Below are 15,733 nucleotides of genomic sequence, written 5' to 3' on the forward strand. Positions count from 1 at the left end.
GTGACTGAAACCACAGAACTGAAACCACTGAAAAATGAAACTGCAGATAAGGGTGGAACTACTGTAGTTCACTCTTGGTTAAGAGAACGTTGAAAAAAACAACCTTGCTATAATGGAAGATACTGAGTTTTTGATGTTTATATGAAAGCAATGAGTGAAAATCCAACCATTATTTACACTATATCCTTTAACACTTGATATATTTAATATTTCAATACAATTGTTGCTAACCTGGAAACAACTTCCATGTAATTAAGGTTACTTGGTTAATGTCCTCTGGATTTCTAGCCAGAAATGCCTAGTGACTCCGGAATTACTTTTCAGGTGAAATAACAGTATCTCACATTAGAGATTCCTTTACAACAAATTCAGAGCACTGGTAACTGGCATCTCCTGCCATGGGAGCCCATTTAATATTTTCTGACAGCTCACTCCACATTCATTGTGATGCTTACAGTTTCTACTTGGAGAACTTATTTTCAATCATTTGACAGACAGGAATTGAAGGCCAGAGAAGGAAGAAAATAATAAATCCATTATGAAAAATACTACTGAAATACAGCTTTATTAATATCATTATTATTATTTGTTTTAGTGCATTATTTATTCTCTGGTTCTTACCAAAAGGACTTAAGGTGGCTTACAAGAAAAGTCATAAACATCTGGTAGGTAAAACATAAAAGGAAACAAACTAAAATCAGCAAAAGAAGAATGAGACTATGTTATAAAATTTAACACAGTTTCTATAATAAATTTACCTATTTTTTCCCTTATCGTTAGGGAAACTAGAGATTAGCAGAATCAAAATAAGTTATATATACCTTATTATTTTCAATGGAAAAGCAAGTTTATTGCTACCTGAATTTAAATGAAAATTCTAACCAGCTTGCTTTTTATAACAGACAAATCAATCAATGTTGTTTTAGAAAAACATGTAGTATTACATTTAAATTTGACTCTTTTTGTTTGTCTTACTATCCTTTTGTTTCCTTTTTTCTTTACAAAACTAAAGCTGATTTTTGTAGGGGCTAATGAGACAAGATTCAAGATCACAGCCTTCCAGTCATCTAATAATACAAGAATATCTGGATCCCAAAGGAATTTGTACACAAGGAAAATATTAAAATCAAACCAGACTACACATGAGATAGATCTAACCCTTAAATATTACTCAAGTGAGAGTTTTGGTGTTGAGTGGAAGTAAATTGGAGGTTATACTCTACAGAAAGGATATTGAGTTCTGATACTCTGTATTAAGCTGGGCTTGCTTGAATTTTTTTTCCGTTCTCCCTTCCCTTTAGATATATACGGAACTACTTTTAACTGAGATTATGAGAAAGAAAATATGTTCTCTGAACTCTTTTAAAGATTTAACGAGGGAGGAAATGTTTGGGGAAGGATGGTGGTTCTGGCAGGCAATCCAGGCAGCCCAAGAATAAGATTGATGTCAGTAGTTACTCTAGTAATTATATTTCATTATAAACACAGGAAAATATGAAAGCAGACATGGCTTTAAAACTTGGTGAGGTTGAGTGGTAGAACCATTCAGAGCACATTTGATTTCAACACGCTGTGGAAGCTGTGGAAGAGAATTAGTCCTGAGAAATGGAGACTCAAACTTTGTCCAGCAAAGCTTGAGCTTTTCTCAGTTTTTCTTCAGAGTGAAGCATCTCTTGGGAAATGCATTCCTTAGAGCTGATTTAACATCCTGATTTCTCAGGCTGTAGATCAATGGATTCAGCATGGGGGTTACATGATTATTCAATATCTGGATTATAGCACCAAGCAAGGCACTGGGATTGGGCTGTAGATAGATGATGATGACTGGCCCATAAGCACAGAGAATTGCAGTCATGTGTGCACTGCAGGTGGAGAATGCTCGCTGCCTGCCCTCTGCTGAGCGAATTTTTGATATGGCAATCCCAATGCGGGTGTAGGAAACAAGAATGAGAAAAAAGCAAATGAGAGACAAAAGACCAACATTTGTAAAACCTACCCTCTGGGCTAGAGATGCATCCCCACAGGCTAGAGGTAAGATGGCAGGTATGTCACAGAAGTAATAGCTCACCTTGTTAGAGCCACAGTAGGACAGCTGGAAGGTGAGGGACGTTAGGATAATGGCATGGATACAGCTGCCTATCCAGGTCCCTGTGGCCAAGATGGTGCAGACTCTGTGATTCATTATGACCATGTATCTCAGAGGAAAGCATATGGCAACAAAGCGGTCATAGGCCATCACCGTGTATAGGAAACACTCAGTACATCCCAGGAAGTGGTAGAAGAAGAGCTGGGTAGCACAACCCTGAAAAGAGATACCTTGACTCAGCCCTGAAAGGTATGACAGCATCTTGGGAGCAGTTGTTGATGAGAAACCCAGGTCAAACACGGAGAGGTTCGCCAAGAAAAAGTACATGGGTGTATGAAGCCGAGAGGAAGAGATGATAGCCGAAAGGATGAGCACGTTTCCCAAGACAGTGCACAAATATAATGATGAGAACAGGGAAAAAAGCACAGTCTCTAGGCCCTCTGTCTCAGGGATTCCCAGCAGGATGTATTCAGTCACCACTGTGTGATTTCTCATGTTTATGGAAGGATCAAATCTTGGGCGTCTGTCAAAAGAAATCTGTGGTTAAAGTGAATATGTATGTAAATACGTATGTGAATATGTATGTGAATGTGTTTAAGACAATGAAATGGAAAAGGAGCAAATAATCTCAATGTAAACAGACTAGTGCTTCCCTTTAGAATTGCCTTGATTGGCCCGCTTCTTTCCATGCTGGGTCTCTCTTTGCAGTGCAGTTTCTGCTTGCAGTCTCACCAAGAAATCCTTACATGACAACTCTCCTATCTTCCACGCTGCATATACACTGTTAAATTGTATAAATTTTGAATGCTGCTTTGTGATTCTAAAAGGACAAATTTAAAGATGCAAGAAAGTCCTATCCAAGTTTTCTATATTCACCTGAGACAATTAGGTTACTTTAAATGTCCAAAATCATTTATGATCATATAAGTCACATATGGGCTTCCCTGGAGGCTCAGATGTTAAAGAATCTGCCTGTAATGCAGGTTTGATCCCTGGGTCAGGAAGATCCTCTGGAGAAGGGAATGGCTACCCATTCCTGTATTCCTGCCTGGAGAATTTCATGGATGGAGGAGCCTGGTGGTCTACAGTCCATGGGGTCATAAAGAGTCAAACAGGACTGAAAAACTAACACTTTCACTTTTAGGGGCTTCCCAGGTGACACTAGTAATGAACCCACCTGCCGATGCAGGAGACAGAAGAGACCTGGTTTTGATTCCTGGGTTGGGAAGATCTGGAGGAGGACACGTGAACCCACTCCAGTATGCTTTCCTGGAGAATCCTATGGACAGAGGAGCCTGGTGGCTACCGTCCGGAGGGTCTCAAGAGTTGGACACGACTGAGGTGATCAGCATGCATGCATGCAAGCCACACATACAAAAGACAGACTCTTTCCCACATTATCTCCCTGGGTATGAGGGTCAACAATGAGAAACCAGCCAAAAGAGGGGTCTTTAACAGCCCTTAAAGAATGGAAAATTACATTAACAGGACGCATATGCTCTGGATTTTAGCACACATCAGTAACCAATAGCCTCCATTTCAGTATCCAAAACCTGTAATAGTCTAACCAGATCCAGGCTAAAAAGCATTCTGCTTTTATGGCAGTAGAAGACACAGGGGTAGGTATAGTAGAGACTCCTTTCCAATTTCCATCTTTTGAACATTTCTCATATTTTTTTCAACTTGTTTTAACTTTCAGCACAGTAAGCTCTTTAAATCATACATTAACCCATGAATTCTACTGCCTAAGACCCTAGCTAGCTCTAGCTCTATCTTTATTATTTTATTTTGATGGTCATGACAGGAGAGTGAGAGCCAAATTTTTTTAAATGAAGGAGAAATCTGGGCACTTACAAGGCAAACAGAACATAACTGACTGGTGCTATTGAATTGAATGTTACTTTGTTTTCCTTCCCTGGAAGAAGGAAGTAACCCTGTCCTGCGAAATTCCCATCAACTTGCAGTCTGTTGGTAGATCTTCAGAATTCTCTTTTTCAATCACTTTCAAATAGAATGTCAAAATCTGAGTGTGCTTTTCACTTTTATAGTAATTTCTCTCTGATCTAGGAACTGCAATAATTTTCAAATACGGGAGATAGTAAGTAGCCTTGGTCTTCCTTTGGGTATTAATCCCCCAAGTCAGGGTCCTTATTAAGCAAGGGAGAAATTAACTGCTTGATATAATTAGACCTTACCAATGAAACCTAGAGAGAAAGAGAGAGGAGGAAACTGATTAAAGAGGGAATCTTTTATGGTTTCCTTATAAAATATACTTTAGTGAATAATCATTTAAAACTTCATTTGGCACATATATCACATTTATAGATATATTTACTGCTTTTTCATGTGTATGTGTTGTTTTAATCAATCAATTATTTTACTATTTGTGGTAATAGGATTGATTTATTGCAAGCAACAGTAACTGGGTTAGCTCAGAAAATTAAAGAAATTGTTGAAAAAACTAGGCTCATGGAAGGCTAGGAACTAGGGCAGCTCCTCAGCAGTAAGAACTTGTGGTGCATCCTCTGGGCCCTGCCAGCAGGTGATTCAGCCTCAGCTGCCCATTACTTCTGGGAGCCTCAGATTCAAATCTGATTTTCTTGGCTGAATCTCACGCCCACCTCTGTGGCCAGGGTACAGGGTACAGTGGAACAGAAATGGGCAGTCCTCCAAAGGTTAGGGAAAATAAAGGCCTAAGCTAGGAGAAAAGGGAGGAAGACACATGCTAAGAGGTGGAAAAGAATTTTGAGCTATAATTTGAAGTACGTGTTTTATTGTTCTTGGCACTTAGGTAGTTATGTTATTCTAAGTACATCTGGAATTTCTACTTAAAAAGAAAACAATATTTTTATTGCACATCTAACTGATGCTAAAAGGATGTTAAAGTTAATGATTCTACCATGCTATTTATCTCCGATTATCTTTAATACTCTGAAGCATGGTGATCGACTTGAAAAAACTTTACAGACTGTCCAAATAAAAAAGATGGTAACAATGCCTTTGACTAGGAAGAAAACACCATTAAATTAACCTTGATAAGTAACGGTGTATTCAGGGTTAGGATTAAAGTCAAGAGAGGGCTTCCCTAGTGGCTCAGATGGTAAAGAAACTGCCTACAATGCAGGAGACCTGGATTCAATCCCTGGGTCGGGAAGATCTGGAGAAGGGCATGGCTACCCACTCCAGTACTCTTGCCTGGAGAATTCAATGGACAGAGGAGTGTCATGCAGACTAGAGTCATGGGGTTGCAAAGAGCCGGACTTGATTGAGTGACTTTCACTTCACTAGAGTGAGGAAGGCTAGGAAGGAAAAATAAATAAAAAATGGAAAAGGCATTGAATTACTGGAGGGGAAAAAAATAAGTATAAAAAGGAGGGGTGCTTGGAGGGTTTAAACCAGGAATAAGAGATAATATGGGAACATTCTCATATATCAGAGATGATGAAAGGAAAAAAAGCTGAGGTAAGATGTTTTGGTGTGTTTATATAAAAGGTCAAATATATATTTTAAGAATTTCAGCAAAATTGCTATATTGATTATAGCTTCATGATGATTTGAGATGGAATCCTCATCCTATCCACAAAAAACCTGTAATTTACAGAAATTTACACAACATCCCTAAGACTTGTTTTGCCTCTGTAATGTGATCTAGCACTTTTTGTAGATAAACTAGGTAATACTTGTGAAGAAATTGCATTACATGGTGTCTGGTAATGAGTTAGGACACAAATGATAACTCCAGGATGACCCTCTGAAGCCTACGTTATGCTGGATTTCTGACTCTTCTCTGCCTACACCAGACTGAAGTATTCAACAATTTAACAGTGATTTGAGTGGGTTCAAGAGTAGATGAAGTTATAAGAAAAAGGAGTGAACAGAAAACTAAAAAAATCCCAGGGTATGTGAGAATCAGATAAGGAGGCTTCTTTTTATTTATTTTTGAAAAGTTTTTATTTTATATTGGAGTATAGCTGATTAACAGTGTTGTGATAGTTTCAGGTGAACAGCAAAGGGACTCAGCCCTACATATACATGTTTTCATTCTCCCCCAAACTTTTGTCCCGTTCAGGCTACCATGTAACATTGAGCAGAGTTCCCTGTGCTATACAGTAGATTATCCATTTTAAATATAACAATGTGTACATGTCCTTCCCAAAGAAGCTTCATTTTTAAATGGTGGAAAAGCAATATAAAGCATAACATTTACCATCTTAACCATTTTAAGTATACAGTTCAGTAGTATTATATATATTCCTTCTACAGTGCAACCAAACTTCAGAACTTTTTCATCTTGCAAAAGGAAACTATATATATTAAACAACAATCTATCTTCCTCTCCCCAGCCCCTGGGAATCACCTTCCTACCTTCTTATCTGTCATCTAACTACTCTAAACACCCAGTATAGCTGGAATCCTACAGTATCTGTCTTTTTGTAGCTGCTTATTTCACCTAACATAATCTCCTCAAGCTTCATCCATCTAGTAGCATCCAACTGTGTCATCCCACTTTTTAAAGTGGGAATAATATTCCATGTATGTATATATCACATTTTGACTATTCATTTATCGTTAATGCACATGAATAGCTTTCACCTCCTACCTGTCTATTGTGAGTAATGCTGCTTTGAACATGATATAAATATGAATATTTAGGACCCTTTTGGATCTATACTCAAAAGCATAATTGGTGAATCATAGGGGAATGTTATTTTAAAATTTATATTGAGGAGCCTCCACACTGTTTTCCATAGTGGCTGTACCATTTTATAGTTTCCACCAACAGCAGACAATGGTTCCAATTTCTCCACGTGTCCATCCCCCACCCCTTTTTTCAGTAAAAGCCATTTTGATGGCTGTGAGTGACATCTTGTGAATCTGATGTACATTTACCTAGTGGGAGTGATATTAAACATCTTTTTATATGCTTGCTGTCTTCTTCACAGAATGTCTTTTAAGTCCTTTACACCCTTGTAAATCAAGTTACTTGTTTTTCTAAATTTATTTGTAATTGAAAGATAATTGCTTTACAGTATTGTGTTGGTTTCTGCCATACATCAGCATGAATCAGCCATAGGTATACATATGTTCTTTCCGTCTTGAGCCTCCTTCCTACCTCCCTCCCCATCCTGTCCCTCTAGGTTGTCACAGAGCATCTTTCTGAGATCTGGGAATCATACAGCAAATTCTCACTGTCTATATATTCCACACATGGTAATGTATATGTTTCCATGCTATTCCCTCCATTCGTCCCACCACTCATTCCCCGCCTCTGTGTCAGCAAGTCCGTTATCTATGTCTGCATCTCCATTGCTGCCCTGCAAATAGGTTCATCATACCAGCTTTCTAGATTCCATATATATGCATTAATATTAGATATGTGTTTCTCTCTTACTTCACTCTGTATAATAGGTTCTAGGTTCATCCGCCTCGTTAGAACTGTCTCAAATGCATTCTTTTTATGGTTAAATAATATTCCATTGTATATATGTAACACAGCTTCTTTATCCATTCATCTGTTGATGGACATAAAGACTGCTTCCATGTGCTATTGTAAATTGTGCTGCAGTGAATATTTCAGAACTTCTGTCTTTTTTTCAATTATGGTTTTCACAGAGAATATGCCCAGTAGTGGAACTGTTGGATCGTATGGTAATTTTATTCATAATTTTAAAGGAATCTCCATACTGCCCTATAGAGTGTCTGTATCAGTTAACATTGCCACCAACAGTACAAGAGGGTTCCCTTTACTCCACACTCTTTCAAGCCTTCACTGTTGTAGATCTTTTGATGATGGCCATTCTGACTGGTGTATGATATCTCATTGTAGTTTTGATTTGTATTTCTCAATGAAACTAAGCCATGCCCGTGGGGCAACCCAAGACGGGTGGGTCATGGTGGAGAGATTTGACAGAATGTGGTCCACTGGAGAAGGGAATGGCAAACCACTTCAGTATTCTTGCCTTGAGAACCCCACGAACAGTATGAATAGGCAAAATGAGAGGATACTGAAAGAGGAACTCCCCAGGTCAGTAGGTGCCCAATATGCTACTGGAGATCAGTGGAGAAATAACTCCAGAAAGAATGAAGGGATGGAGCCAAAGCAAAAACAATACCCAGTTGTGGATGTGACTGGTGATAGAAGCAAGGTCCAATGCTGTAAAGAGCAATATTGCATAGGAACCTGGAATGTCAGGTCCATGAATCAAGGCAAATTGGAAGTGGTCAAACAAGAGATGGCAAGAGTGAATGTCGACATTCTAGGAATCAGCGAACTCAAATGGACTGGAATGGGTGAATTTAACTCAGATGACCATTATATCTACTACTTCGGGCAGGAATCCCTCAGAAGAAATGGAGTGGCCATCATGGTCAACAAAAGAGTCCAAAATGCAGTACTCGGATGCAATCTCAAAAACGACAGAATGATCTCTGTTCGTTTCCGAGGCAAACCATTCAATATCACAGTAATCCAAGTCTATGCCCCAACGAGTAACACTGAAGAAGCTGAAGTTGAACGGTTCTATGAAGACCTACAAGACCTTTTAGAACTAACACCCAAAAAAGATGTCCTTTTCATTACAGGGGACTAGAACGCAAAAGTAGGAAGTCAAGAAACACCTGGAGTAACAGGCAAATTTGGCCTTGGAATACAGAATGAAGCAGGGCAAAGACTAATAGAGTTTTGCCAAGAAAATGCACTGGTCATAACAAATACCCTCTTCCAACAATACAAGAGAAGACTCTACACATGGACATCACCAGATGGTCAACACCGAAATCAGCTTGATTATATTCTTTGCAGCCAAAGATGGAGAAGCTCTATACAGCCAGAAAAAACAAGACCAGGAGCTGACTGTGGCTCAGACCATGAACTCCTTATTGCCAAATTCAGACTGAAATTGAAGAAAGTAGGGAAAACTACTAGAACATTCAGGTATGACCTAAATCAAATCCCTTATGATTATACAGTGGAAGTGAGAATTAGATTTAAGGGCCTAGATCTGATAGATAGAGTGCCTGATGAACTATGGAATGAGGTTCATGACATTGTACAGGAGACAGGGATCAAGACCACCCCCCTGGAAAAGAAATGCAAAACAGCAAAATGGCTGTCTGGGGAGGGCTTACAAATAGCTGTGAAAGAAGAGATGTGAAAATCAAAGGAGAAAAGGAAAGATATAAACATCTGAATGCAGAGTTCCAAAGAATAGCAAGAAGAGATAAGAAAGCCTTCTTCAGCGATCAATGCAAAGAAATAGAGGAAAACAACAGAATGGGAAAGACTCGGGATCTCTTCAAGAAAATCAGAGATACCAAAGGAACATTTCATGCAAAGATGAGCTCGATAAAGGACAGAAATGGTATGGACATAACAGAAGCAGAAGATATTAAGAAGAGATGGCAAGAATACACAGAAAAACTGTACAAAAAAGATCTTCAAGACCCAGATAATCACAATGGTGTGATCACTGACCTAGAGCCAGACATCCTGGAATGTGAAGTCTAGTGGGCCTTAGCAAGCATCACTACGAACAAAGCTAGTGGAGGTGATGGAATTCCAGTTGAACTATTCCAAATTCTGAAAGATGATGCTGTGAAAATGCTGCACTCAATATGCCAGCAAATTTGGAAAACTCAGCAGTGGCCACGGGACTGGAGAGGGTCAGTTTTCATTCCAATCCCAAAGAAAGGCAATGCCAAATAATACTCAAACTACCGCACAATTACACTCATCTCACATGCTAGTAAAGTAATGCTCAAAATTCTCCAAGCCAGGCTTCAGCAATATGTGAACCGTGAACTTCCTCATGTTCAGGCTGGTTTTAGAAAAGGCAGAGGAGCCAGAGATCAAATTGCCAACATCCGCTGGATCATGGAGAAAGCAAGAGAGTTCCAGAAAAATATCTATTTCTGCTTTATTGACTGTGCCAAAGCCTTTGACTGTGTGGATCACAATAAACTGGAAAATTCTGAAAGAGATGGGAATACCAGACCACCTGATCTGCCTCTTGAGAAATTTGTATGCAGGTCAGGAAGTAACAGTTAGAACTGGACATGGAACAACAGACTGGTTCCAAATAGGAAAAGGAGTTCGTCAAGGCTGTATATTTTCACCCTGTTTATTTAACTTACATGCAGAGTACATCATGAGAAACGCTGGACTGGAAGAAACACAAGCTGGAATCAAGATTGCTGGGAGAAATATCAATAACCTCAGATATGCAGATGACACCACCCTTATGGCAGAAAGTGAAGAGGAACTCAAAAGCCTCTTTGCCGGGGTCCAGCCCCGGTGGATCCAGGGAATTCGAAGCGGAGACAGCGTCGGCGAGGATCAGGAAACAATTGCTTAATTAAATGTTAATTAAGGGTATAAAGAGTAATAGAATGAGGATAGCTCAGTAAAATTCAGTGAAGAAAAGAGGCTGAAATAAGGATAGCTCAGTGAGGAAATTCAGTGGAGAAAAGAGGCTGAATAATTCAGCCAGAAGGTGAGAGAAAGAACGACATGGTGAGACCAAGTTTCGGTGAACAAGGCCCACACTTTATTTTCCAAAGTAGTTTTTATACCTTAAGTTATGCATAGAGGATAATGGGGGAAGGGGTAGAATCAGGCAGCAAGCCAGGCTTTCTTCCTGCAAACTTATCATATGCAAAAGCTTAGGTGATTTGCATCATCTTCTGGCCCAGAGGCCTTTTTCTCTAAAGGTGATTATTCTAAAGTCAGGCGCCAGCCTCCAAAAAGCATTAGATAAAGTTGCATTCCTACAGAGCAAAGGTGTGGTGGGCTATAACAAGAAAAAGAATTAACTCAAGGGTCCCAGGTTACAAACATTAAAGCTACTACTTACACCAATTATATTAATCAATACACTGCCAGGGACACAGCAGATAAGGGATATGGAAACTTAGCAGCAAACATTGGCCCAAGAAGTGAAAATCCCTTCACCAATACAATTTCTAATCAATCTTTTAACTACTCAAAAGAATCTGTGTTTAGACAGTTTAGAACATCTCCTGCCTCTCACAGTTGGGAGGCTCTGAACAATCACATGTGGCCGGAAAAACCTATTCAGGCAGGCTAGAGGATTTCCAAAGGAGTTTGTAGGTTAAACACTGTCACACCCAGGAATTATTAACTGGAACTGTAAGCTAACTCTTTTTCAGAGAGAGGTAGTGGGGGACAGCCCCCCTAAAGTCAGAGGTGTAGGTGAAAGCTCAAAGCAGAAAGTAGGCAGACTCTGGTTTTGGGGGTATATGCTCGAGAATTTCCAGGGGGACTTCTGAAGCTCGATCCCACCTTTGCGTATGCCGAGCCTCCTTCCTCATGACCTTTGTCATGGGCGGAGTTCCTCACACTGGCTACCGGCAGTGATAGAATTCCAGTTGAGCTATTCCAGATCCTGAAAGATGATGCTGTGGAAAGTGCTGCACTCAATATGCAATATACCCGCTCCCGGCACCTCTTGATGAAAGTGAAAGTGGAGAATGAAAAAGTTGGCTTAAAGCTCAACATTCAGAAAATGAAGATCATGGCATCTGGTCCCATCACTTCATGGCAAATAGATGGGGAAACAGTGGAAACAGTGTCAGACTTTATTTTTCTGGGCTCCAAAATCACTGCAGATGGTGACTGCAGCCATGAAATTAAAAGACGCTTACTCCTTGGAAGGAAGGTTATGACCAACCTGGATACCATATTCAAAAGCAGAGACATTACTTTGCCAACAAGGTTCGTCTAGTCAAGGCTATGGTTTTTCCAGTGGTCCTGTATGGATGTGAGAGTTGGACTGTGAAGAAGGCTGAGCGCCGAAGAATTGATGCTTTTGAACTGTGGTGTTGGAGAAGACTCTTGAGAGTCCCTTGGACTGCAAGGAGATCCAACCAGTCCATTCTGAAGGAGATCAGCCCTGGGATTTCTTTGGAAGGAATGATGCTAAAGCTGAAACTCCAGTACTTTGGCCACCTCATGCGAAGTGTTGACTCATTGGAAAAGACTCTGATGCTGGGAGGGATTGGGGGCAGGAGGAAAAGGGGACGACAGAGGATGAGATGGCTGGATGGCATCACTGACTCGATGGACGTGAGTCTGGGTGAACTGCGGGAGTTGGTGATGGACAGGGAGGCCTGGCGTGCTGCCATTCATGGAGTCGCAGAGTCGGACATGACTGAGCTACTGATCTGATCTGATCTGAATAATGAGTGTTGTTGAGCCTCTTTTCATGTGTTTATTAGCCACCTGTATGTCTTCTTTGGAAAAATGTCTGTTGAGGTCTTCTGCCCACTTTTTGGAATCAAGTTCTTTGTTTTTGTTGTTGTGTTGTTGATGGAGTGAGATTTTAAGAACTGGTTTTTGCTTGTGTGTGTGATTATGTATGTTTAAATAAAATTTTTTGTTGTGTGCTAGGCTGCAGTCCATGGGGTCGCGAAGAGTCAGACATGACTGAGCAACTTCACTGTCACTTTTCACTTTCCTGCATTGGAGAAGGAAATGGCAACCCACTCCAGTGTTCTTGCCTGGAGAATCCCAGGGACGGGGAGCCTGGTGGGGTGCCGTCTATGGGGTCGCACAGAGTCAGACATGACTGAAGCAACTTAGCAGCAGCAGCAGCAGCAGCATACTAAAGTATTAGATACAGGAAAGATTTAAAATGATTTAATTGTTTTGCCATGCCAGTCATCACAACACTGATCTGAGAATTGAGAAAAGTGGTTAGAGTTCATTCAGATTTGGTTTTATATTTCCTCAAATTTAAGAGGATATGTATTTAAATCAGTTTATGTGGTTGTTCTGTTTCCCAATTATTGAAATTATGTTTCTGTTTATAGTAAATAAATATTAAATTACATCAAATTTGAAAGGTTAAGTGGTACCCATTCATTCACTTAATAAACTCATGCATAGCACTTACTAGATCACTGAGCCATGTCCTGCGGATACAACAGTGAATAAGACAAATGTAAGGAAGCATTTTCCATGAACTGTTTATTCATTTAAAAGGGAGTGGAGTTTGGAGGAGAATGATACATGTATATGAATGGCAGAGTCCCTTTGCTGTTCACCTGAAATTATCACAACATAGTTGACTGGCTATACTCCAATAAAAAATAAAAAAAATTAAAATAAAGCAAACAAAAAAGAAGAAATAGATTATCTTATGTGCAAAGAAGAAGTAGAGAAACAGGTATAGAATAGACCTATGGACACCAATTCGAAAATGGGGGGTGGTGGTGGGATGAATTGGGAAATTGGGACTGACATATAAATACTATTGATATTATGTATAAGATAGATAACTGATAGGAACCTACACTGTAGCACAGGGAACTCTACTCAGTGCCCTGAGGTGACCTAAATGGGAAGGAAATCCAAAAAAGAAGGGACATATGAGTGTGTATAAAGAACCTGCCTGCCAATGGAGGAGATACAGGAGACACGGGTTTGATCCCTGGGTTAGGAAAATCCCCTGGAGTAGGAAATGGCAACCCCCTCCAGTATTCTTGCCTGGAGAATCCCATGGACAGAGGAGCCTTGTAGGTTTTAGTCCATGGGGTTGCAAAGAGTCGGACATGACTGATGCAGCTTAGTACATGTGTGGGTGTGGCTGATTAATTTTAAGGTACAGAAGAAATGAGCACAACATTGTAAAAAAGCTATACTACAATAATGTTTTTTAAAAAAGAAGAAATAGGAGAATGGTGTTAAAAGACAATAAATCTAAAATCCTTCACAAAACTCATAATTTAGTCTAGAGCACTAAATACTACATTATAGAATGCCTTTTTTAGTGAGCTTTTCACCTCTTTCTTCCTTAAAGAATAGATTAATGAGTTCAGCATGGTGAGACAATATTATTTAATATTTGCACCGTGGCACTGAGAAAAGGGTTGGGTGTGGGCTGCAGATAGATGAAGATTACAGGCCCATAGGCACAGAGAATGGCAGTGAGGTGGGCACTGCAGGTAGAGAAAGCTTTCTGCCTGCCCTCTGCCGAACGGATCCTCAAAATGGCAATCCCAATGTGTGTGTAGGAGACACAAACACTCAACCAAAGCATTAAAGCCAGAAAGCCAACATTAGTGGAACCCACTCTCTGGGCCAGGGAGCTATCAGCACAAGCCAGGGGTAAGATAGCAGGAATGTCACAGAAGAAGTGGTCCACCCGATTGGGGCCACAGTAGGGCAGCTGAAAGGTAAAAGATGTCAAGATAGTGGCATGAAGACAACCCACCAACCAGGCTGCCAAGACCAAACCAACACAGACTCCAGGTCTCATGATGAGCATATATCTTAGTGGGTGACAGATGGCAACAAAACGATCATAAGCCATCACAGAATAGAGGCAGCCTTCTGTAGAACTCAGGAAATGATAGGAGAAGAGCTGAACAGCACATCCCTTATAAGATATGGCGTGGCTCTGGCCAGAGAGATAGAATAGCATCTTGGGACAGGTGACAGAGGGGAACAGCATGTCCAAAATCGATAGGAGTCCCAAGAAGAAGTACATGGGAGTGTGAAGGGTCGAGGAGGAGACAATTGCTAGAAGAATGAGCAGATTTCCCAGCAGGGTGAAGAGGTAAATAAATGAGAAGATGCCAAGGAGCACAGTCTCCAGTCCCTGTGTCTGAGGCATTCCCAGTAGGATGAACTCATTCAGCTCTGTGTGGTTCCTCATGTTCTTGGGAGGAAGGTCTAGGAGAGACAAAAGACAGGGAAGCATGAAGATGCAGGCTATGACAGACACAATAGCAATACATTCATCATCACTCTGAATCCAAAAAGAAATCAGTCCTCAGTATTCACTGGAAGGACTGTTGCTGAAGCTGAAAAATTTTGGCCATCTGATCTGAAGAGTCAACTCATTGGAAAAGACCCTGATGCTGGGAAAGATTGAAGGAAAAAGAAGAGGGTGGCAGAGAGTGAGATGGTTAGATATCATCAGTGACTCAATAGACTTAAGTCTGAACAAATTTTGGGAGATAGTGGAGAGTAGAGGAGCCAGGCATGCTACAGTCTATGGGATGGCATAAGAGTCATACATGACTTAGTGACACTAACAACTATAACCTTTGTTTAACCATCAAGATGATGTTGAAGTTAATTAGAAATTCTACCAAGGACATTGAGGGGCTAGGAAGTACTTTCCTGGTGGCTCAGTGGTATTGAATTCACCTGCAATGCAGGAGAAGTGGGAGACTCGAGTTCTACCCCTGGGTCTGGAAGATTCCCTGGAGAAGGAAATGGCCACCCATTCCAGTATTCCTACTGGGAAAATCCCACACACGCTGAAGCCTAGGAAGCTATGGAGTAACAAAAGGGTCAGATAGGACTTAGTGACTAAACTACAATAACTTTATGGCAGTAGACAGCCCAGGAGTATGCATATTAGAGACTCCTTTCCAATTTTCATTTTTTGAACACATCTCATATCTTTTCCAAATTGCTTTAACTTTTCCAACACAATGAAGTCATTGAATCTTAGATCAATCCATGAATTCTACTGCCTAAAACCCTATCTAGCTCTAGCTCTGTTCTTACTTTATTTTATTTTGATGGGTGGGAGAGGGTGAGAGTCAATATTTAAAAAATAAAGCACAAAATTTGGGAACTAACAAGGCAAAGAGGGAACATAACTGGCTGGTGCT

General features: G+C 40.3%; 2 protein-coding genes across 2 annotated transcripts; both read right to left on the reverse strand.

Annotated features, from left to right (window-relative positions):
• Positions 1-1,611: 1,611 nt before the first annotated feature.
• LOC133241781 (putative olfactory receptor 10D4) lies at positions 1,612-2,584 on the reverse strand. Its single transcript, XM_061407704.1, has one exon. The coding sequence runs from the start codon at positions 2,579-2,581 to the stop codon at positions 1,646-1,648; it is 936 nt and encodes a 311-aa protein (XP_061263688.1). The 5' UTR covers positions 2,582-2,584; the 3' UTR covers positions 1,612-1,645.
• Positions 2,585-13,920: 11,336 nt separating this feature from the next.
• Positions 13,921-14,763, reverse strand: LOC133241782 (olfactory receptor 10N1-like). Its single transcript, XM_061407705.1, has one exon. The coding sequence runs from the start codon at positions 14,761-14,763 to the stop codon at positions 13,921-13,923; it is 843 nt and encodes a 280-aa protein (XP_061263689.1).
• Between the last annotated feature and the right edge of the window lie 970 nt (positions 14,764-15,733).

This window comes from Bos javanicus, chromosome 29 (genome assembly GCF_032452875.1).
Source record: "Bos javanicus breed banteng chromosome 29, ARS-OSU_banteng_1.0, whole genome shotgun sequence".
Lineage (NCBI taxonomy): Eukaryota > Metazoa > Chordata > Mammalia > Artiodactyla > Bovidae > Bos > Bos javanicus.

Bases quoted from the DNA above. Each gene is read 5' to 3' on its own strand.
- LOC133241782 (XM_061407705.1), bottom strand. From the start codon at position 14,763: ATGAGGAACCACACAGAGCTGAATGAGTTCATCCTACTGGGAATGCCT.
- LOC133241781 (XM_061407704.1), bottom strand. From the start codon at position 2,581: ATGAGAAATCACACAGTGGTGACTGAATACATCCTGCTGGGAATCCCT.